The sequence below is a fragment of the Ascaphus truei genome, chromosome 7 (genome assembly GCF_040206685.1).
Source record: "Ascaphus truei isolate aAscTru1 chromosome 7, aAscTru1.hap1, whole genome shotgun sequence".
NCBI classification, from domain to species: Eukaryota; Metazoa; Chordata; class Amphibia; order Anura; family Ascaphidae; genus Ascaphus; species Ascaphus truei.
The window spans coordinates 21,797,690-21,822,885 of NC_134489.1; the positions used below are offsets into that span (position 1 = coordinate 21,797,690).

The following is a 25,196-nucleotide window of genomic DNA, read 5'->3' on the forward strand; positions in this document are numbered from 1 at the left end:
TTGCAGGTCAGACTTTGCCACGTTAGAGCAGTGGTGGGACGTGGGCAAGGTTCATCTGCACCTCGTGTGTCAGGAGTACACAAAAGGTGCCAGCGGGTGGCGCGATGCTGAGATCGAGGCCCTCAGGGAGGAGGTGCTCGATCTCGAGAAGCGGCTGTCTGTGGCAGGAGACCAATACCTGCAGAGTATGTACGTGGAGAGGAAGTCCGCTCTCCGTGACTTGGAAGATCGGAGAGCTCGGGGGGCGTATGTGCGATCCCGCATCAACTTCCTTCGAGAGATGGATCGTGGGTCGCGCCTCTTCTACGCACTGGAGAAAAAGAGGGGAAACCGTAGACATATCACATGCCTGTTGGCAGAGGACGGTACCCCTCTGACTGACCCGGAGAGCATCCGGGACAGAACCCGGAGATTCTATGTAGATCTTTTCTCTCCGGAGTCCATCCAGCCAGATAAATGCAGGGTCTTATGGGAGGGGCTTCCCACGGTCGGTGAGGATGAAAGGGAGCGGCTTCAGTTACCTTTGACTCTGGCCGAGCTCTCTGAAGCCCTCAGTCTCATGTCTCGCGGAAAAGCGCCGGGGCTAGACGGGCTGACTGTGGAGTTCTTCCGGTTTTTCTGGGAGATGCTGGGACCTGATTTCACCGAGGTCCTAGCCGAAGCCCTGGAGATCGGTGAGATGCCACTTTCGTGTCGGCGGGCAATACTGTCTTTGCTGCCGAAGAAGGGGGATCTCCATCAGATCTCTAATTGGCGACCGGTCTCACTGCTCAGCACGGACTATAAGATCGTAGCCAAAGCGCTTTCGCTGAGGCTCAAGTCCGTGCTGGCAGAGGTGATTCATCCCGACCAGTCCTATACTGTCCCGGGCCGGAGCATTCATGACAACATTTTTCTGGTCCGGGACCTGATGCACTACGTGCAGAGGACTGGTCTATCACTGGCCTTCCTGTCCCTATATCAGGAGAAGGCGTTTGACAGAGTGGATCACCGTTACCTTATGCAGACCCTGCGGGCGTTTGGCTTTGGCCCACAATTTGTGGGCTTTCTCCAGATGCTGTACGCCTCTGCAGAGTGTCTGGTGCAGATCAACTGGTCCCTGACGGCACCTTTTGTGTTTGGTCGGGGAGTACGTCAAGGGTGCCCCCTGTCTGGGCAACTGTACGTGCTGGCCATTGAGCCCTTCCTCTGCCTACTGAGGAGGAGGCTCACCGGGCTGGTGCTGCGGGAGCCCGAAATGCGAGTAGTCCTGTCGGCTTATGCCGATGATGTGCTCCTCGTGGCCCAGGACCTAGATGATCTAGAGCGGGCACAAGCATGCCAAGAGGTCTACACCGCGGCCTCTTCTGCTCGGATCAACTGGTCCAAGTGCTCCGGCATATTGGTGGGTCCCTTACAGGTGGACTCTTTGCCCCCCACGTTTCGGAATGTCTCATGGGAGAGCGATACTCTCAAGTATCTGGGAGTCTACCTGTCTGCTGCGGAGGACCCGGCCCCAGAAAACTTCAGTGATCTTGAAGAACGGGTCATTGCTCGTCTGGGGTCATGGGTGTATCTGTCGAGAATGCTTTCCCTTAGGGGAAGGACCCTGGTGATTAATCAGCTGGTGGCCAGTCAGCTTTGGCACCGGCTTATAGCCATGGGTCCAACCCCCGAATTTATCAACAAGATCCAGAGGAGGTTGATGGATTTCCTCTGGATGGGGAAGCATTGGGTCTCTGCGGGAGTTGCGTGTCTCCCTTTGGAGGAGGGTGGACAGGGAGTGGTGTGTGTCCGCTCCCAGTTACACACTTTCCGCCTCCAATACCTGCAGAGATACCTATTCGCAGATCCGTCTCCGCAGTGGTGCCAGCTGGCAACCAGTTTCTTTCGCCAGCTGCGCAATATGAGGTATGACCGGCAACTGTTTATCATCAGGCCTGAGGGTTTAGGTAGAGACCTCTCGGTGCTGCCGGCATACTACCGGGACTTACTAAAGGCCTGGAAATTGGTCTCCGCGACCAGGAAGGAACAGGCGGTGGGGGTTGATTTCCTCGCCGAGCCCCTGCTGTGTAATCAGACAGTGGGGGCTCGGATGTTGGATTCACCCTCTATTTGCCGCCGACTAATCCTGGCACAGGTGACCAGAGTCGGAGATCTCCTGGACTATGAGCGGCAAGACTGGGTAGGAGCAGAGGAGCTCGCGCCCCGTATGGGTCTGCTTACTGCCCGCTCACGCACCTTCATCGAGGGGGTTTTGCAGACCGGAGAGCCTTGTCAACCTATCAACTTCAGCTCTCCGGATCTTTACGTAGAACCCAAACCAAGGCAACCCCCTCGGGCTCCTATCTCCCCAAACCTCAGCAGGTTGGGGGATATGTCCCCGGCATGTTTTCGCGGCATGCCGAGGAAAGTCCTGTATTCTCTGGTGCTCCATATAGTGCACTACCTCGCCCTTGTCACCCGCCCAGATACCATCTGGAGGCGGGTATTTTTTAGGAACGAGGGCGAGAGACCCCGGTGGAGAGAGCTCTATTCAGCTTTGGTTCCCCGTCCCGCCGGAGATTTGAGTTGGAGGGTCCTCCACGGTGGACTGAGCATAGGAGAGTATTTGGCACACTTCACGGACTCCCCCGCCGCCTGTCCTTTCTGTGGCGAGCGGGAGTCCGTATTTCACTTTAATTTGAGTTGCGCCAGACTGCAGCCCCTCTTGTCCTTCTTGAGGAGCCTTCTCCTGCAGTTCTGGTTAAACTTCTCTCCTCATCATTTTATTTTTGGGTGCCGAGTGTCCCGAGACAATAAGCCTAGGGATCTCCTAGTCAACCTGCTCCTGGCAGTGGCTAAGGTAGCCATTTACAAGACCAGGAAGCAGCGTTTGGAGAGGGGGGTCCCAACGAACATCGTGGCAGTGTTCCGGGCGCTGGTGCACTCCCGTATTCGGGCAGAGTTCACGTACGCCGAGTCCACTGGGACGGTTTCGGAGTTTGCCTCCCAGTGGGCGTTAGGCGGGGTGCTCTGCTCGGTATCCCCCATCATGGGTTCTTCTGAGTTAACCCTTCTTTTTTAAGTGCACTTGTTACAGTGCACTTGTTGATTCCCTTATATATTTGTTTGACTGGTTTTTCTTTGTTCTACTTGGCAACAAGTAGAATTGCTGTTTAACTGAATTGGTCGGCTTCTCCGGCCAATCAGTATTGAACCAGATCAAAATAGGCTGCTTCCCTCACCTCAGCGCTATCACCTGCTGCTGCTTCACTCACCTCAGCACTATCACCTGCTGCTGCCTCACTCACCTCAGCGCATTCACCTGCTGCTGCGTCACTCACCTCAGCGCAATCACCTGCTGCTGCGTCACTCACCTCAGCACTATCACCTGCTGCTGCGTCACTCACCTCAGCGCACTCACCTGCTGCTGGTTCACTTCATTGACTCATTCAGAATGCGGAAACCAGCACACGCCGTCAGGAGAACGTTTATTTTACTGTGGGAGCTGGCAAACTTAAATTTGCCTCACTTTCATGGCCGATTCGCCACTTGTGACGATTGGCGACAGGGTTGCCCACCCTGGGGTTAGAGGATCGGGGTGTGATGAGTGTAGGATATGTTGCTGATAAAAGGTGATAAAATGTTATAAAATTAAAAATCTTGTATGATATGTACTGCTGCGGCCGAGTTTATTCGAGCATTTGCGCCGAAGCAGCGGAAGAGCGCCCTCCGATCGGGGCGCTCTCCCTCCCGCTGCCGGGTCCGCCAGGTCCCCCGGAACCCCCTGCCGCCGTCCCACACATCGCGGGACACCAGGGCTCCCTCGGGGAGCCCTGGACGCGCGTGCAGAGGGCGCTGGCACCCGATGACGCGTGACCGCGCATCGGTGACGCGCGGCACGCTGAGGGAGTGGGGCTAGCAAGCCGGGGCATCCCCCGGCTTGCGGAACTAGCCCTGCTCGGATTAAGTGTGTCGGTAGTGTAATGTGATTGTTGTCATTTTAAGAATTCTGTCACAAAATGGTTGTTCCCTCCCCTCCCTCCCCCATCCCCTCCCTCCCCTCCCTCCCACATCCCCTCCCTCCCCACCTCTCCCTCACTCCCTTCCTCCCCTCCCTCCCTTCCTCCCCTCCCTTCCCTCCTCCCCCCTCCCCTCTTCCCTCCCCCTTTTTTGTGTAACCCTTCCTTTCCATGTTTGAAAATATTAATAAAAATATAAGTTTAAAAATTTAAATAAAAAGCAGAGGTTCAAAACGTCACTAGTCAAGACCCCCCACCAGGTCAGGTTTTAAGTATTTTCTAGCTTCAACACAGGTGGCTCAATCAGTGGCTCAGTCTTTGACCAGGCCACTGATTGAGCCAGCTGTACAGAAGCAGGGAGCCCCTTATTCAGCCACCTTTGCTGAAGCATGGATTTCCTGAACACCCAGAGTTGCCACTTGTCTGGGTTTGGCCCAGAGACTACGGGTTTTGTCTACGTATCTCCGGGCTCTGGGTTTACCTAGTAAACCTCTGGGTGGTAGTGTTCGGCAGTGGTGGCGTCCTCGGCTCACTTGGCGTCCTCCCGGCATCTCTCCCTGCAAGTAACTCCTGCCAGACGGCGCCACGTTGCCATGTCAACGGAAACACAATGCAGCATCACGTGACGCCCGTTGCCATGACAACGTGATGTCTCAATGCCATGACATCACTTAGCGTCCTGTTGCCAACATAGCACCACTTGACGTTTGCAGCGGGAGATGACTGGGAGATGTTTGAAGGATGCCAGGAGATGCCGAAGGTAAATGTAAAAGTGCTTCTCCGGGTTGGACTTCCGCAGAAAGTGGCAGCACTGTGAAAAGCTGACCTGCTGGGGGTCTTGAGAACCCGTGTTGGGAAACCCTGCGTTAGAGGTTTAATTTTTGTAGTCCATTAGAGTGGTAAAGAGATATTGGGGGAGATGTATCAACGCAAGGGCTGAAGTCCTTGTCTATAAACTTATAAACTGAAAAATATTAATACAAGACATACTATGTGGCCGCCCCTGGAATACAAAGGGAGAGAATAACGCTTGGGTTTACCTGTCGCAATAGAATGATGAATGGTTAGAGCCTGGTTATCGATGGAACATGACGAAAAGAAGCTTACCAGTGAGAGAGCAGCATTCCTATAAATGAGGCTTTGTAAGGAGTCAACGCTAATTTCAAGTTGTTTTTCTACTGAAAGTCCTGCAGACCAGATCTTGCCATGTAATGAATACTCTCTGCGATACTTTGCTCACCATGTAGAGACACGATGGGTTATTCATTAAATTGCGATAGTGCCGATCAGGGTACTATTGCACAGAAACTCAAAATCGACTTCAATGGTAGTTTGAATGAATTATCCCAACTGTATCTATTTACATTTCTCTTGCAGGGTCACCGATATACCGGTCACCTTTCCAATGACCCTGGGAAACCTGATGGGTTTTATTCAATCGGTTTACATGTACCAGGCATTCCTGGAGCAGGATTCGGACGGAGCCAAAGAATTCCTGATAAAGACTGAGCACAAGTATTAAAAGCGAATGCACTCTTATGCTAGATATAACATGTTGAATAATAATGCTATATCAAGCAGTAGTTAGCATGCAATATATTGTTGCACCAGTCATTTGATTCCTTTTTATTGGTACTGTAGTCTACACATGTCTAACTGAGTGTAAAATTTCATGCATTTGTTCTTTTTCTACTTAAATAATGCCAACCCCCAACCCCCATGCACATCTCCATTCTCGAGTCTTATGCATTTATGGATCTAGTTATTATATCCTCTCTCAGACTTTGTGTCAACCCCAACAAGCCAGGCTGCTGCAACATTATAAATGCACAAAGGGGTTCTTGCAGGATACAGACTCTCCATCGTGCACGCAGACAGCTCCCCAATGAAGACCTGCAATCGGCTTCTTCAACAGAACATATCAGTCACAGCTTGGTGATGGGCATAATTTATTTTAAATTTAGTAAAATACACATGGGTGTGGAGTCTACCCAACCCAAAACATGCATTCCCTGATACATTTCGCAACTTTCGTTACTTACATCACACAAATCATAAGAATCTTATATGCATAAAATTTATTTTATTATTAACAAAAATTATGATCTAAAGAACCTCCCAATTATACATAAAGATCCTAATATACATAATACTCAATACAACCCATTAAAGTGCATTATGTAACTAAATTGTTAAAGTGCTACAGTATATCTTATTATCTACATACCAGTATAATGCAAAATAGTTTACATGTGGCACATCAAAATGTATTGTTGTTTAAGAATACAATGAAGTGCTTTGTTTAATATATTAAATGCTATATATATATATATATATATATATATATATATATATTAATATATATAGTCAAATAGAACAGTTGGCACTCCTTAGGTGCTGATAGTCTGTAGGTGCTTGCCCCATATGGATAATTTAGACATACGTTACCGTTCCAAGGTCTGGTAAAGCAAGAGACAGCACTCAATTGTAGAAAACTTCACAAAGTGTATTGGTGAAATTAGTGGTAAATCTAATTTCACCAATACACTTTGTGAAGTTTTCTACAATTGAGTGCTGTCTCTTGCTTTACCAGACCTTGGAACGGTAACGTATGTCTATATATATATATATATATATATATATATATATATATATATATAGTGCAAAAATGTCCAATGACACGTCAACCTAAAACAAATACTGTATAAGCAAAATGTATGCTCATATAATACATTTATGTAATAATACAGTGATTTAAAACATAAATACAGGATAACAAAAAATACGCTTATAGACAAATATGATACCAGAATGACAACATAATAATTGCACATATTAAAACCATCCCCACATTCTTAAACCCCACCATACTTATATATTCAATTTGATTAATTAATAGTAAAATCTATTTAGTTACAACTTTTTTTTAAGAAATGGTGTCAGATCAAAGTGGGAATTTACACCTTTTGGAAATACTGTATGCAATTCAGACATCCAATATGCTTCCCTCCTAAGTAATGTAACCCTCCTTTGGGATTGCCAGGGTTTTAAGGGGTTGATTGTGTTGGCTCACACAGAGTAATGCCCCTTCTCTATCACACGTTGCTGGGGTGATTCAGCAGAAGTTAAGCCCCATCCCCTTTCTGCCTAGATACAGCAAGTTTCTCTTTTATGTTCTAAAATTCTTTATTTTAAGACATAATTGTTTGTCGTATATATGGACTTCCACATTTATATTTGATCAAATATACCACATAGATCTACAAGTACGTATAATATGTTAGTTTGTGCCATAACTTTTCTTGGTTATATTACTTTCAAATTGTAGCGTTTTATTTTGTCCCATACCAGCTTTTCAGGTATTGCAGCAAAAAAAAAAAAAAAAACCTGTCCAATTTACATTTTTGTTTTTTAATAATGAATGTTTGTTTTGCTAATATCACTTGGTGATAATACATTTTCCCCAATGTTTTAGTTATTTTAAAAATGAGGTCTGCCGCTAGAACATTACTTAATCCATGACCTGCTAATAATAATGAATCATAATATATAGTAGCATAGGCTGGTAATTAATACAGTAGTCATAATATATGCTAATAGATAACAATAATATAGGCTGGTAATTATTTATCTGGTAAGAATTATTTGTAATTTATTTGCTTCCCTACAGTAATTAGTAATTAATTATAGGTTGTGTTGTATGATCTATATTTGAATCTATTTTTTCCCCATAGAATATAGTTTTCCTATCCAGGTTCAACGCTCTTTTTCTTGAAATATAATATATTTTGCTCTTCATGGAGCCGTGCTGCATAATATTTACTGCTGTAACTTTTGTTAATTTAATATTTTGATCGGTGTACACAGCGCTGAGCATAGACACAATGGGCGTCTGTAACGAGGGCTCACCACAAACAGTACAGGACCACGAGGCTGAGATGGGGATGTTGGTAACCACCGACCTGCAACCGAGCAACCAAGTGCAGAGTGCAGGTCGTGTAGCCGGGTCAGGGTAGGAGATGGTAGAATGGTCGTGGTACTTGCCGTGGTTTAGGGTTGGAGAAATCAGATGGTCGTAGTGCGGAGCTGGGGTCCAGGAGTAGAGAAGGTAGAAGTCCAAATGCGAGCAAAAGTCAGGGATCAGATAAGGCGGAGGTCCAGGTACAATCCAAAGTCAAAACAGGAGCAAGGAAGGCAAGGGTTAAACAAGGCAACAGCAAGGCAGAAGGGTGCTTGGAGCAAGCACTTTGTCACATAAACAGAAGTTTGTGCTCAGCCAATTTGCAGCAGGGTTGGCTGAGCATTTAAGGAACAGTTAGCCAATAGCTGGTTAGTACAAGGCTGCTGGGTGATGAATGAGAACCGCCCCTGTAGACATATTCAGTCCACTGATAGGCAGGGGTAGGGAGAAGTGCAGGTGTGGAATAATTGTTGAGAGCCAGACTTCTCAGAGCCGTGCAGCGCCTGCGCGTAGCTTGCGATGTGCATCACCCGTGATCTCACAGGGGCGGAGCCGGAGCGCGGTGCGTGCAGTGTCCCCCAGCCTGGTAGTGTGACGTTCGTCATGCATGTCGTCATGGGCCGTGCCACGTGGGCGGAACCCGGGCACGGTGCGTGCAGTGTCCACCAAACTGGCAGCGTGACGTGCATCACCCGTCTCATCACAGGATGCGTCACGGGGGCGGGTTCGAAGTCCAATCCTCACAGCCTCATTCTAGTAGCTTAGATGAGTTTGCTGCTACATCGCAAGGTTTGGCAAGTTCCCACCGAACGGTTTGAAATTTGAGTTATCACGGTATTCAGAAAGAATCTGAACCCAACTCAAACCGTGCGGCAGGAAAATGCCTAAACCGCTCGGCGTAGCAGCAAACTCATCTCAGCCTCCCTCAAACTTCTCCCCCCTGCAATCTGGCTGAAGAGCTGCACAGAGAGAGCCGCGTCACCCTGTGCATATCTCACCAGTGATCGCAGTGTTTTAATTAAAATTGTAATACTAGTGTATGTGAGCAGGGGGTCTCCGGAACAGAACTTCGTTGATTTCAGGTCCGGGGACCCCCTGCTTCTCGAGATACAGGCCAAGATATGGGGTTTCGGTATTCCCTATTCATTTAAATGTCTCGGTCACGTGACGTGGGACATGTAAACATGCCATGGGGATACTGGCAACCCATAACGGGGGCCGGAATCTCGGGAAGCAGGGGATCCCCAGACCTGATATCAACGAGGTTCTGCTCCGGAGACCCCCTGCTCACGCACACTAGTATTATATTTTTTAATTAAAACAGCTTCATTACCTTAGCGGATAGCCGTTAAGGCAATGAAGGGGTCATCTTTAATAGCCTGTTTATTGGGGACGGAGGGGGTGGATGAAGGAGGTAGTAGCCCCAGGGTGGGTGGTTAGGCCTGCCGTGAAGGTTGCGGGAGGAGTTAACCCCTTCACTAACCATAGCGATGGGAACCGCTATGGTAATGAAGGGGTTAACCAGTCCCGCTACCCAGCCGGTAGGCATAACCACCCGCCCTTGGGGCAACAATTCCCTTCACCCAATCCCTCTACCCCCAATAAACATTAAAAAACAACAACTCTAATACCCACCTACTCTACCCCGAACAACCCCCCTAACACATACAGTACAGTAATGGGCAAAATGACTAATATCCAGATATGGATAATAGTGCATTTGCCCATTCAATATAAAACAATGTACAGCAGCATAAAGTCAATAAAACTTCTACTTACCCCAGCCAGGATGAAGGGCGTCCTCATCACCATGCTCCACGTTCATGTCCTCCGTTGGCAGGAACACGAGAAGAAAAAATACAATCTAATGGCCCCTAACCCCTTATCACCTTAGCGATTACTAACTACTATAGTAATTAAGGGGTTAACCACCCTCCCCCGCTACCCATCCAGGAGGCCTGGACAAGGGGGGTTGTTGAGGGTAGAGGAGGTGGGCATTAGGGTTGTTGTGTGTTTGAATGTTAATTGGTGGTAGCGGGAGTGGGTGAAGGTGGTATTTAGCCCAGGGTAGCTGTTTATACCTACCGGGTGGGTTGTGGGAGGGGTTAATACCTTCATTAGCTTAGCGGTATTAACCGCTAGGGTAATGAAGGTGTTAACTCCTCCCACAACTGCCCCGCAAAGCCTAAACACCCACCATGGGCCAAATACCACCTTCACCCACCTCCGCTACCCATAATAAACATAGCACTGGTAGTTAACCCCTTCATTGCCTTAACGGTTTGCCGTTAAGGTAATGAAACAGCCTGTAAATGCATTTTTATTGCATAGGATTGGTGCTGGGGACCTCCGGTGCTGATATTAGTGTGTATCAGCTCCGGAGACTCCCGGCTTCAATCTGATGCAGGAAACATGCATATTTTTTTTCAAAGTCCTGCCCGCAGATCCCATCTCGCCACCCTTGGGCTGGCGAGATGAATCTTTCATAAACCCGCAATTCCAGAGCTTCGATCATCTAATCAGAGCTACTAGAATAGCGTGATATCAGAAAAACTGCGATTTGTAGATGTTTTGCAGCTTCCGCGCGATGTGTTTGGCCAGAAGCGAGAAATCGCCCACAAAAGGCCTTCTCCGCACGATTTAACCAACTCATCAAGGCTCTCAATAGATACCTAACAAAATGTTGCAATAGCTGCTTAAAATCCTTGATTAGTTTGTTATTGAAGCTACTTGAATGAGGCCCAATGTGTCCTGGCCCTCAGGAGCTTCCAATATAACTTGGGCAAGCTAACATGACTTTCTCAAAGAAACAAGTGGAGCTGAAACTTGGGATTTGTACCAGGTTCACCTTTTTACAAAGGTAGAGTTATTTATTTATTTATAAAATACTAGCTGATATACCCGGCGTTGCCCGGGCGTGGAAGGGCAGGGGGCATAGAGTGGAAGGGCGGGGGGGAGGGGCGTGGAAGGGCGGGGGGGGAGGGCAAGGGGCGTGGAGGGCAAAGGTCAGGGGGGAAAAGAGCAGGGAGGGGCAAAGGGCAGGGAGGGGCAAAGGGCAGGGAGGGGCCAGGGGGCAAAGGGCAGGGAGGGGCTTGGGGGCAAAGGGCAGGGAGGGGCGGGGGGGGGGGCAAAGGGCAGTGAGGGGTGGGGGGCAAAGGTCAGGGAGGGGCACGGGGGCATCACAGGCACCCCACTGACATGGGGGCAACACAGGCACCCACTGACATGGGGGCTTCACAGGCACCCACTGACACGGGGGCATCACAGGCACCCACTGACACGGGGGCATCACAGCCACAGGCTGCACCCACTGACACAGGGAAGTTCACAGCCACAGGCTGCACCTTGTCCCACAGACAGAGCTGCACCCACTACCAGGCTAAGGACAGACCCACTCACGTCCTGTACAAAGGCCGTGGCACTTACACACCCCCTGCACACAGGCCGCGGGTGGCACTGACCTGCCGGTAGGCGCTGTCCGTGGGGTTGAAGTCGCTGCCCCCAGGCCGCAGGGAGAGCTGCCGGTGTGGGAACCCAAGCAGCCAGTACACCCACCAGGGAGGCAGGTATTCCACGCGAGACATCCTCCCACCCGCGGTGGGCGGGTCACAGTGCGGAGAGTGTGGGGAGCGGACACAGCGGCCTCCCGGGGAGGAGGAGAGCGCGGGGGTGCGCGGCGCGTGCACACAATTGAAAGCCGTGGTGAGGTGAGAGTCCCCCGCTGTGTCCCGGGCGCTCGCTCCGCTCCCCCGCTGACTGTAGCGGCGCCGGGGGGGTGGGGGGAGGAAAAAGCGCGGGAAACCGGGAGACCCGGGGAGAGGAGGAGGTGCGCGCGGGTCCCGATGAGCGCCGCGCACTGCGGCTGTGATGAGTTGGATTTCAGGCTGATGTTCGGGGAGGAAGCGGCAGGGCCTCCGGGACCGGCGGGTAAGGTGTGTGTGTGTGTGTGTGTGTGTGTGTGTGTGTGTGTGTTTATTTATTTATTTATAAAATGTTTTACCAGGAAGTAATACATTGAGAGTTACCTCTCGTTTTCAAGTATGTCCTGGGCACAGAGTAAAACAAATAATACATGGTTACAAATACAGTTACATAAATGAACAGGGTATACATTATATACAAGACATTGCATGCACAGTTAAAGAAAATATATATTATGGGCGTATGAAACAGTTACAGACCAGGTTAAAATGTGAGACATATTGTAACAACTAGTGACATACCGCTCACCTAAATAATGAATACTAACTCTATGATATCAGCTGGTGCAAAGGGGATAGGGATGACAGACATACATATATAAGGAGGCAAAGGATGCTCCTAAAAAGATCCCACTTTAATGCACAGCAAAGCCGAAAATATGAAACAGCCTGTATAGGTATAGTAACCCACTAGAGTAATGGTAAGGCTATATGTAGAGGGAGAAAGGGAGTGGCCCGGTATTAAAGGGGTTGCACCCCATTTGGCCACCCCTGACCTCACCCGGGAGTCAAAGGGTTAACTGGGCTAAGACCCAGAACTGTGATTTAACCCCTGTAATGACATGTACATGTGTATTCCCCTGTTCCCCTGTTCCATTGTAATGTCTGGTTAATCAGTGTCTGCATCACACACACACACTAGAATCCATCCGGGAGCACAAGGGTTAATAGTCCTTTAATGATTATAGCTCTTTGTGAAATACGTTTATGTTTTAGGTTTAATACTGTGTCCCAAGGAATGGGCAAATACTCAGAGGAAATTCCTTTGTCCACCAGGATAGCAGATGGCCCCAAGAGGCGCCCAATATCTAGGATTTAAGTGTTTTTCCAAGGGTATTGTCACCCTCCCTGATGATTTAAGGGTGGAGGAGGCTCAAACCAGAGCAGTCTCCAAGTGTCCCAGTTATCACCTTTCAACAAAGGTTATCTTGCTATTATGATTAAGATTATGGCAGGCTGTATAAGGTCACATAAATATATATAACAGATGATATATATTTATCACTGGGTCTGAACTGAAACGAGTCTTAGATATAATAAAGTGATTTTATTCCTTAGGATAGGTGAACACACGGATAATACAGTAACAGACAAGAAGTACACTTACTTAGAGGTTGGGGAATGAGAAGTTTGATGTAGCATTTCCCTTCAGCAATCAGGTAATCATCAGATGATAAATTGAAGCCTCACAACGAATAACTAAGGATATGTGGGGAACAGCAGTTTATAAACCTTTAGTCCCTCTATCCCTAACCTTAAGTACCTGTGATTGGTTTCCCATTATCTCCAGCCAATCTTTGATGGGGAACACATTTTAGGACAGGCCCACCTGCTAGCTGGCACATGTGCAGTAGAACTCTGGGGTCTCATTTCTGTAACCCCCCATAGGCAAATGGAATGCCAGCCAGTCTACCCAGTACTTCAATGTCTGTTTGCTTTGAACTTTACATTTGGTAGAGATATATGATCCATGAATTACTGGTACCTATAAATGAATCCACACTAGTGTGTACTGACAATTGCTTTTGCCTTCCTGCCCACCTGTCTTGAATCCAATACATTGCATAGACCCTCAATTTGTATATAACCGCAACTTACATTACATTCTCCTATGTGCCTATTGGCAGCTGCTGGTGCTCTTATGTCCAGTTAATTGCTGGGATACCTACCATTGTGATGTGACCCCTAGATGGATTAGTGTTCAATATCACTGATAATATAGATCGGGATGCAGGTACCTGCATCTATGACACACGAGTGATAAAATACACTACTATACACTTTCTCCCATTCCTTTATTAAAGTATACACATTTGGCTACTTGTCAATACCTAATCGTATGACAGTGGGACTTTTAAGTGATCGCGCGACATTTGGGTATATAAGAGGGCAGCGCAGCTCATTCCAATACCTCCCACCTTGAGAAAGCGCCAGCCCCTTATGCGCGAAACGATCGTCGGCATGACGTCACCACGTTGACGTCGTATAGGAGGAGTCACGGGTGAGACTGTTCCTGGTAGTTTGTGTGGGGTTGGTCGAGTTGTTACTGCCTAGCAGAGGTAGTTTATGCTTATATCAGGTCCTGTTTTTTGATGCAAACGCCGCGGTTCATTCACACACTGTGGTATAATGTGCACTAATGATTTACTGATTTATTGATCGTGTGACCTAGTACTTACATAGTGTGACAAACGGCTTACTCCGGGGCTCCGTCGTTTGTCCGGGACTGTTTAGAACACGGTCTTTTAGGGTAGGTTAAATGATGAGGCGTCACGTACTGTTCCTTTAAACAGGCTATGCCTGGTTTATTCAGTCCCAGGCACTGAGACTGCCACAGTGCATACAACAGAAAACAGATCAAAACAAAAGCTGCTCACCTGAGCGATAACTTAACTTAGATATCCCTGACTCAGGGTTGGAAGTGGCTTTTCCACTTCCAACATCAAAACACGGTACTTTTGCAGTCTTACACAAATGAACAGAAAGATTGAACCTGTTTGGGGAAGAGGCTTCTCCCCTCTGTAGTTCAGCAGCCTTCCAGCCTCCTGGCTCTTGTGGGGAGACCAGAGCAAACAGGAAATCAGTCTTTCATACCTGATTCCTAATTAGCATGACAGGTGACAGAAATCAGGCAGCAGACAAACTCTGGTCTGGATCTCTCATCCCTCAGTTCCAGCGCTTGCCAAACTGTGGGATGGAGTGTATGTATTATAAGGCTGCACTCCCAGGCCAAACAGGATAGAAACTGTTCAGTATCCTGGGAGCCCTACATACGGAATTTATTACCATCCCCTGGTTTCTGTCACATATCCTCCCCCCCAGCTCAGACCTCGAGGGATGAGCGACCATGGATATTAGGGAGTGCATCCTTGACAACCCGTCAGCATTGCCATGTTTGTGCCCTGACCTGTGTTCCACAGAAAATTTAAAGGGTTGTAGGCTTAGGAACCACCTGGTCACTCTAGCATTCTTTTCCCTGTTTTGACACATCCAGGTAAGGGGTGCATGATCTGTGACCAACCGGAATTTTCTCCCCAACAGGTAGTATTTGAGCGTCTCTACAGCCCACTTTATTGCGAGACACTCTTTCTCTACTATGGAGTAATTTTTCTCCTGGGGATTTAGTTTCCTACTTAAATAAAGGATGGGGTGCTCCTCACCTTGAGACTCCTGGGAGAGTACCGCCCCCAGCCCTACCTCGGATGCGTCGGTTTGGACTACGAACTCTTTGGAGAAGTCAGGTGTGACCAACACTGGTTGGGCACAGAGAGCTTCTTTCAGGCTTCTAAAGGCCTGTTCGGTTTCGGGGGACCACTTTACCATTAGCGGTCCTCTTGCTTTTGTGAGGTCAGTTAGTGGGGTTGCCTTAGTTGCAAAATTGGGAATAAACCTTCTATAGTACCCAATTAACCCCAAAAAGGTCCTTACTTGTTTTTTTGTAACCGGCCTTGGCCAATTTTGTATCGCCTCCACTTTGAGTGTTTGGGGTTTGAGTAAACCTCTGCCAATAGAATATCCCAGATACTTGGCCTCCTCCAGACCAATAGTGCATTTAGCGGGGTTAGCAGTTAGTCCAGCAGACCGGACTGCGTCAAGCACAGCTTGGACCTTTGGAAGGTGGGATTGCCAATCTTCACTATGGATTACCACATCATCCAGGTAGGCGGCAGCATACCGGGCATGTGGTTTTAAAATTTTATCCATCATTCTTTGGAATGTGGCGGGAGCTCCATGTAAGCCAAAAGGCAACACCTTATACTGAAAGAGGCCGTCTGGGGTTGAGAAGGCTGTCTTTTCTTTTGCCCTTTCTGTGAGGGGAACCTGCCAGTACCCTTTTGTTAGGTCTAGGGTTGTGAGATATCGGGCTTTGCCCAGTCTCTCTACAAGTTCATCTACCCTGGGCATAGGATAAGTATCAAATTTTGACACCGCGTTTAGTTTCCGGTAGTCATTACAAAACCTTGTTGTACCATCTGGCTTTGGGACTAAGACTATAGGGCTGTTCCACCCACTTTGGGATTCCTCAATTACACCTAGTTTTAGCATTTTTTTAACCTCTAAACTTATAGCCTTTCTTTTGGCCTCTGGGATTCGGTACGGTTTAAGGTTAACTCGGACCCCCGGTTCAGAGACTAGGTCATGTTCAATTACGCTAGTTCTACCTGGCCGTATAGAGAAGATTTCTTTGTTTCTTCTCACTAAATTCTGAACCTCTCGTTTCTGATGAACGGACAGGGTTTCAGCTATGCTAACCTCTGGGTCAGTTTCTTGATTCTCTGACGGACCTGGGGGTACTAGGGTTAACAAGACTTCTCTATCTTTCCAGGGCTTGAGTAGGTTTATATGATAAATTTGCTCAGGTTTCCTCCTACCTGGCTGTCTTACCTTATAATTTACTTCTCCCACTCTTTCCAAGACCTCATATGGCCCATGCCATTTAGCAAGGAATTTACTCTCCACGGTGGGAACCAGAACTAGTACCCTATCACCTGGAAAAAAAATTCTGACCCTAGCACCCTTATTATACGTATTCCTCTGTGCTTCTTGAGCTTTCTCCATGTGTTCCCTCACTATGGGTAGGACTGCAGCAATGCGGTCCTGCATCTGGGCAACATGCTCTATTACACTTCTGTAAGGGGTAACCTCGTGTTCCCAAGTCTCTTTGGCTATATCCAGTAAGCCCCTTGGGTGTCGGCCATACAATAGTTCAAACGGGGAGAAGCCTGTGGATGATTGGGGAACTTCCCTAATGGCAAATAACAGGTACGGTAACAAACAATCCCAGTTTTTCCCATCTTTATCAACCGCCCGCCGTAACATGCTCTTTAAGGTTTTATTGAACCTTTCCACTAAACCATCTGTTTGTGGATGATAGACTGAGGTTCTGAGATGCTTGATTTTTAGGAGTTTACATAGCTCTTTTGTTACTTGGGACATAAATGGTGTTCCCTGGTCAGATAGAATCTCTTTAGGAATCCCGACCCGGGAAAACAGAACTACTAACTCTTTTGCTATGTTTTTAGCTGAGGTGCTACGTAGGGGAACTGCCTCCGGATATCGGGTGGCATAATCTAATATTACCAATATATGCTGATGTCCCCTAGCAGACTTTATTAGGGGTCCTACTAGATCCATAGCAATCTGGTCAAATGGTACCTCTATTATGGGAAGGGGTACCAATGGGCTGCGGTACGCCTTGAACGGGGCGGTGATCTGACATTCTGGGCATGAGGAACAATAATTCGTAATTTCTGCCAGAACCCCAGGCCAATAGAAGCTTCGGAGAACCTTTTCTTTTGTCTTTTCCACCCCTAGGTGTCCCCCCAATGGGTGACTATGTGCGAGGTGTAATACTACGTTACGGAATGTCCGTGGTACCAACAATTGTTTAGTTGTAACTGATTTCCTTTTATCAACCCGATATACTAGGTCGTTCTCTACCTCGAAGTAGGGGTAAGCAAGTGACCTATCTGGTTGGCCAGGAGTACTATTCTGGTCCTGTATATTTCCCCTTGCTACCGCTAATGTGGGGTCCTCCCACTGGGCCTTCTTAAAACTCCCAGGACTGACCTCTAGGTCAGCGAGGGTCTTATCCGGTTCTGGGGTGGTAAGTGTCTGCTCAACATCTTGATTTGGGGTATTCCCTACCAAAGTAGTGATGGGGAAGGGAATTTTACAGCACTCCTCCTTTTCCCCCTTCTTATTTGGGCCCTCGTCAACCTCCATTTCTGAAAAAGGGAAAGGATTTGTTTCTTCTAATACTTCGTTATGGTCCGCTATTGAACTCTGGGCGCTATTCTGAGCGGGGGACCACATTTTTAGAAAATGGGGAAAGTCGGTCCCTATTAACACATCATGTGCCAGTTTGGGTACAATACCCACCTTGAAATCTAAAGAACCAAACTCTGTTTCAAAAAAAACATCAACAGTGGAATATTCATGATTATCCCCATGTATACAACAAATTGCCACTCTTTGTGAACTGTTTCCCTGTTTCTTCTTAATGGGCAAGAGGTATTCGGACACTAGTGTGACCATGCTCCCAGAGTCAAGAAGTGCCCGAACCCTCTTACCATTAACCTTTACAAATGCCCACAGATGGTTATTCAAGGGGTCCTCTGGGCTAGGGCCCATACATTGGGACAACAGCGAATAAGGTTCCACACTGTTGCATTGCATGGGCTCATCATTTAGTGGGCAGATTTTTGCTGTGTGGCCCCTCTCATGACAATTTACACATTTAGGTACATAGTCTGTGTCCCACTTAGAGCCTTTTCCCGGCTCCCCATGTTGGCTATTACCCTTAGTGTGCGAACCACTGTTGCTGGTGCTGCGTGAAGGTGGTCGCCGCTCTTCAGCGCCCCTTAACCCCGGTACCCTTTTACCGTCTCTGGAAGAGTCCTGGAACCTCGGGGAGTGGGGTTGCTCCACGACTGTGGGTTGCGGGTGCTCTTCTGCTGCATTGTACCTTTCTACGAGGGCCACAAGCTCATCCGCATTGTGGGGGTCACTCCGACTGACCCAACGGCGTAAGGCAGAGGGAAGTTTCCTCAAGAACTGGTCCATGACCAACCGTTCCACGATGTGGCTGGCTGAGTTGATCTCGGGTTGTAGCCACTTCCGGGCGAGGTGGATGAGGTCATACATCTGGCTTCGGGTGGCTTTATCCATCGTGAAGGACCATGCGTGAAACCTTTGGGCGCGAACAGCCGTGGTTACGCCGAGGCGGGCGAGGATCTCGAACTTCAATTTTGCATAGACGTTAGCTTCGGCTGGCTCTAGATCAAAGTAAGCCTTCTGGGGTTCACCGCTTAGGAAGGGTGCGATTAGACCAGCCCACTCAGCTTCTGGCCATCCCTCTCTCTGTGCCGTGCGTTCAAACGTGAGAAGATAGGCTTCCACATCATCCGAGGGTCCCATCTTCTGAAGGTAGTGGCTTGCCCTGGTCATTTTCGGAACTGGGGCTGCCGCTGCCAGTGGAAGGTTACTGATAGTCCCCCTCAGGATCTCGAGTTCCTGCTGTAAGCCCTGAGCGAACCGCTGTTGCTCCTCTCTCAGCAAGCGGTTTGTCTCTTGCTGGTTTGCATTCGCGTTTTGCAGGGCTTCATTCGTCTGTTGCTGGTTTGCATTCGCCTGTTGCTGGTTTGCATTCGCCTGTTGCTGGTTTGCATTAATCTCTTGCTGGGCTATTAGCAGCTGTTGCTGGGCTGCATTCGTCTGCTGCTGGTTTGCATTAGTTTCTTGCTGGGCTATTAACAGCTGTTGCTGGGTTTCATTCACGTCTTTCTGGGCAGCGACATTGCGTACCAGCGCACCCACCACGTCTTCCATCTTGGTTGCAGAGGATGAAAAAAACTTTTTTTTTTTTTTTTCTTTCAAAGTTCTTCAACCCGCAGACCCCCTAGTGCTTTGCCCGCATTCTCCACCATATGTGACAAACGGCTTACTCCGGGGCTCCGTCGTTTGTCCGGGACTGTTTAGAACACGGTCTTTTAGGGTAGGTTAAATGATGAGGCGTCACGTACTGTTCCTTTAAACAGGCTATGCCTGGTTTATTCAGTCCCAGGCACTGAGACTGCCACAGTGCATACAACAGAAAACAGATCAAAACAAAAGCTGCTCACCTGAGCGATAACTTAACTTAGATATCCCTGACTCAGGGTTGGAAGTGGCTTTTCCACTTCCAACATCAAAACACGGTACTTTTGCAGTCTTACACAAATGAACAGAAAGATTGAACCTGTTTGGGGAAGAGGCTTCTCCCCTCTGTAGTTCAGCAGCCTTCCAGCCTCCTGGCTCTTGTGGGGAGACCAGAGCAAACAGGAAATCAGTCTTTCATACCTGATTCCTAATTAGCATGACAGGTGACAGAAATCAGGCAGCAGACAAACTCTGGTCTGGATCTCTCATCCCTCAGTTCCAGCGCTTGCCAAACTGTGGGATGGAGTGTATGTATTATAAGGCTGCACTCCCAGGCCAAACAGGATAGAAACTGTTCAGTATCCTGGGAGCCCTATATACGGAATTTATTACCATCCCCTGGTTTCTGTCACAATAGGTTTTGTGATATATGACAGTTGCACATTTATTTGCATCTACTACTCTGCATGCATCACTACCCGCTGTCAGTGTGATATCCAATTATTGATACTGAGCAGATCAATCACAGCATGTAATGATTAGTGCAACCTCCACCACACCCTGAGACCAGAGACTCTAGCATTTTCTATTGCTAATCATTTGTATTTACCATTGTGTCTCACACTACCACCTGGTACTGGTAAGGGGACATATACTAATATTTGGGAATTAACCCTATAATAATATCCCCTTACCCTGCTTCACCTGTGATTTATGTTTTAATTGTTTTTATGGTTATTTTGAGTGTGTGTTACTGCGTCGACTTCTGAATATTATTAAATCATTTATTATTTTTGCCCTAGGGCATTTTAGTGGTAATTGTCCTCCCACAGTGTTGGGAGCGGTTACTTAATTGTACCCTTATAGCCTTACCATTACTCTAGTGGGTTACTATACCTGTGGACTATTTTTGGCTTTGCTGTGCATTAAAGTGGGATCTTTTTAGGAGCATCCTTTGTCTCCTTACATATGTATAAAATGTGAGACAGCCTTAGATTTGAAAGAACTTAAACTGGTGGTGGATGTGAGAGTCTCTGGTAGGTTGTTCCAGTTTTGGGGTGCACGGTAGGAGAAGGAGGAATGTCCGGATACTTTGTTGAGCCTTGGGACCATGAACAGTCTTTTGGAGTCTGATCTCAGGTGATAAGTGCTGCAAGTGGTAGGGGTGAGGAGCTTGCTCAGATAGCTGGGTAGCTTGCCCATGAAGAATTTAAAGGCAAGACAGGAAAGGTGAACTTTGCGCCTAGACTCTAGTGATGACCAATCTAGTTCTTTGAGCATATCGCAGTGATGTGTGTTGTAGTTGCATTGGAGAACAGAACGACAAATTGAATTGTAGAGGGTGTCAAGTTTGCTAAGGTGGGTTTGAGGTGCCGAGCCATATACTATGTCTCCATAGTCAATAATTGGCATTAGCATCTGCTGTGCGATACGCTTTCTGACCAGGAGACTTAGGGAGGATTTGTTCCTGTAAAGTACCCTTAGTTTGGCATAGGTCTTGGTTGTCAGGGTATCAATGTGCATCCCGAATGTTAAGTGGGAGTCAAACCATAATCCCAGGTATTTAAAACTAGTGACAGGGGTGTTAGGTGTTAGCGTTGGTTCTAATCAGGAGCTCAGTCACTGGAAGCTTTAAAAATTTAGTCTTGGTCCGAAATACCATTGTTACAGTCTTGTCAGTGTTTAAAAATATCTTGTTTTGGGAAATCCAGTTTTCGAGTCTCAAAAAGTCAGACTGAAGTATGTGTTGAAGGTCAGAGAGGCTATGACTGTGTGCATATAGGATTGTGTCATCTGCATACATGTGTATTGAGGCTTCCTTACAAGCTGTGGGAAGATCATTAATGAACACTGAGAAGAGTAGGGGCCCCAGAACAGAGCCTTGCGAGACACCACAGGTGATATCCAGGGGGTTAGAGTTAGAGCCTAAGATGGACACATGTTGGGATCTTCCTGATAGGTAGGACTGAAACCAGTTTAAAGCATGCTTCCCTATTCCAGAGCTCTGGAGTTTGTTAAGCAGGATAGCATGATCAACTGTGTCAAAAGCCTTTGCAAAATCTAGGAATACTGCACCAGTGAGTTGTCCCCGTTCCATTCCACACTGGATTTCATTGCAAACTTTTAGCAGGGTAGTTATGGTGGAGTGTTTGGGACGAAACCCAGATTGGAATTGGCTAGGGAAATTTGTCTTGGTATAGAAATCGCTTAATTGGGAGTGGACACATTTTTCCATGACTTTGGATAGAATTGGGAGAAGTGAGATTGGCCTGTAGTTTGAGACAGTGTTTTTGTCCCCACTTTTGAAGATTGGGACAACTCTGGCAGTTTTCCAGGTCTTAGGGATATGGCCTGCAGACAGGATAGAGTTGACTATGGACACAATTGGTTTGGCAATTGCTGGGGCACCAGGTCGTAGGAACCTAGATTGTAGTAAGTCAGGTCCACATTGTCTGCTTAGTTTTTGTTTGAGGAGCGCTTGTATAATCTCCTCTTCAGATACTGGGCCAAATTGAAAATTGTGGGCAGTGTTGGGAGGGGGTGGGACTATAGGGGTACTCCCAGGATGAGATTCAGGTTTGTGGTTTGGGCTGCGTTTCGCTAATAAGTTAGTGGCACACCCCACAAAGTAATCATTGAATGCATTTGCAATGTCAGTGGGGTTTGTCAGAGTAATATCCCCCTTAGTGATATTACTTAGTTGTTGATGGTTAGGAGGCTGGAATATATTGTTGATAACCTTCCAGAAGTTAGCTGGGTTTGTTGTATTTTGGTGGAGATTGTCAGAGTAATATTGTGCTTTTGCATGCCTTGTTTGCCTTGTGCACATGTTCCGCATGCATCTGTAGTGATTGAGATCCTTGGTAGTGCCAGTTACTTTATAGCTTTTCCACAAGGCATCCCTGAACTGGTAAAGTGTTATAAGGTCAGGTGTAACCCATGGAAGGTGGGCCCCCCATACCCTTATTTTGCGTAGTGGAGCATGGGTATCGCAAAGTTTTAAGAACTCGGATTGGAAATAGTCGAGTGCAGAATCAGGGTCGGGAATTAAATCGATTCTGTGCCATGGGCAGTTGGTAAGGTCATCCAGAAACTGTTGTGGGTTAAAGTTTATAATGTTCTAGTGAGGAGAACTTTAGGGCTTGATTGGGGCGGTTTAATTTTCCTTACACAGTACACTATTGCATGGTCACTGAAAATGTCAGGAAGGATGCCAGAGGATTGGATTCTGCTGGGGTTTGAGGAGAGAATCCAGTCTAGCAAGGAATGGTTATGCGATTTCAGGTTTATACGTGTGGGTTGGGAAATGAGTTGCGATAGGTTAAGTGACTTGAGTTGTATCTGGATTTTGTGGTTTTTAGGGTCAAGCCAATTGAAGTTGAAATCCCCTAGAACTAGCAGCTCACTCTTCTCCTTCAGAGAGGAAATGGAGCCAAGAAATTGGGTGATATCAGTCAGGGATTGTAGAGGGGCTTTAGGGGAGCGGTAGATGCCAGCAAGCAAGATTGGCTTAGAAAAGGGGAGGCAGATTTTGCCAACTAGAATTTCAAAAGAGGGTGGGCTTGGTGGGCAATTAAACAGTGTAAATTGTAAGGTGTCTGCAATATAAAATAGCACGCCTCCTCCTCTCTTTGACCTATCTCTCCTAGAAATGGAGTATCCCTGAATGGCGATATTTGCATCAGGGGTTTTAGGGGATAGCCATGTTTCTGTAAGAATGATGGCTTTGGGTTTATGCATAAGGCACCATGCCCTTAGTTCGTCCAAATATCCGGGCAGCAGGCTCCGGATATTTATATGGGCGACAGATAGCCCTTTTTGGAATTTAAAGGTGGAATTCTCAGGGGCATGGGACAGAGCTGAAATGGGCGGACCTGGGTTAGGTTCAATATCACCTGCTAAAGAGAGTAACAGTACGAGTAGGAATTTGGGTAGTTGTTTGCAGGTTGTAAATTTGTGGTGTTTGCCATTAGAGTGAGCAGTGGTTGGTGTGCTGCTTTTTAGAGTTCTCCACCAACATTCAGTAGATAGTGCAAGGCTTTTGAGTAGTCCAGGGTGTATGGTGATGTTGGGTGTGGACCAGGATGGAGGAGTTTGTAGTGGATAGAGGGAGTAACATCTCCATGAGGCCAGGAGAAAGAAAAAAGTTAAGATAAATAGCAGGTTCATGATGCCAGAGGTAGACAGTGCTTCAAGGAGCTGTTGTGAACAAAGTGAGTGTGTGCAGACTAAACAGCAGGGGTGTGCCTGTTCCTTGTCAAAGGTTTTGGTACATTGCAATGATAGAGTCAGTTCAGAGTTTCAGTGTACTGTGCAGTCAGTTTTGGGAGAGGCTGCAGTGAAATAAGTTGTAAAGGGGTTAAAATATGCAGGTTAGCAAGAATGGGATCATAGTGTGACCTGAATAGCTTACCGTTTGTTGTCGTGAGTAAAAGAGTTTGCAGAAAGATGCAGTCACCAGTCACCTCTAGTCAAACTATAGTCTAACTATAACTTGTCACTTAAAAGCTCACTTTAAATGGCTCACTATATCATGGCAATGCAGTTCCTGCAAATGCAGGAGGGGTATTAGTTTTATACAGCTAAAGCAGTCACATGACCCTCCCCCTCCCCAATAAATCAGCTTGTTCCAGTTGGTCAATTAACAGCACAGAGTTAAGAGGGGGAAAAAAAACACCTTTTGATATTCAAACATACTAACTTATATCAATGCTAAAGGCCAGAGTCAGTCTTCTTACCCCTTGGCTACTGCTGCAGTCCTGTGTGGAGCTTAGTGATATTAGTGATATTTGATGGTCTTTCATGTCCCTGCTTACTATATGTGCACATTTTCAGTAAGACTTCACCTTTTGTGTGCATTAGGGAACACAATAGAAGACGGGATTGCAAAAGACGTCTCGCCAGTGCTCTGTGCAGTGGCATAAAATGGTCCTCTTTCTTCTTGAAATACCTCAACTCTTCCTATACTGAAGTGTCTGTTGCTGCAGGACTCTATTGATCCCTACTCTTCTCTTGCAGGTTCCGGGACATACTGGGAGAAGCTGCTGATTTGGCTGTTTTCAAGATGCATATGAAACATTACTGTGTCCTTGCCTGCAAGTCTTAACCTTCATCAGTGACTCCAGTGGGGACAGAAGAAGAAAAACGTCTGGAGGAAATAATACGAAGCAGGGGCAATTCATCCATTCTCTCCCCACATTTTGACTTGGTTATTGCCAAAGAGATATCACCAGTGGCAAAACTACTATAAGTGCAGCCGGTTTGTCTGCACCACAGTCAAATACTTTCAGGGTCCAATCCTTCACGCGCCGTAACTCTTTGAGAAAGGCCCGTTGCGGCTGAAACGCGTTAGAGTTGCGGGGGGTGCCTTCCCCTCTCTCTTTTTTAAAATATCCATGCCACAATAAAGTTTTTTCTATAGCACAGTCGAGCCTCTTTCCACTTGTTGGGCGGCCGTGCCTGCTGTCTTTCCTCCTCGGTGAGGTTACTTCGCCTGCAAAACTACCATAAGTGCAGCCGGTTTGTCTGCACCACAGTCAAATACTTTCAAGGTCCAATCCTCCACGCGCCATAACACTGTTCCAGCACTTATTTTAGTAGCTGAAACAGCGGTCTGAAATTTCCATACTG

The 25,196-nt window shown here is 47.3% G+C and overlaps 1 protein-coding gene across 1 annotated transcript in view; it reads left to right on the forward strand.

Annotated features, from left to right (window-relative positions):
* The window catches only part of LOC142498791 (putative methyltransferase DDB_G0268948), a 44,183-nt gene extending 19,231 nt beyond the window's left edge, over nt 1–24,952 (forward strand). The window contains exons 5-6 of the mRNA XM_075607242.1: nt 5,361–5,498; nt 24,585–24,952. Of these exons, the coding sequence (XP_075463357.1) occupies nt 5,361–5,498; nt 24,585–24,672 (226 nt within the window). The 3' untranslated portion in view covers nt 24,673–24,952. The remainder of the gene's footprint in view (nt 1–5,360; nt 5,499–24,584) is intronic.
* The last annotated feature ends 244 nt before the right edge of the window (nt 24,953–25,196 follow it).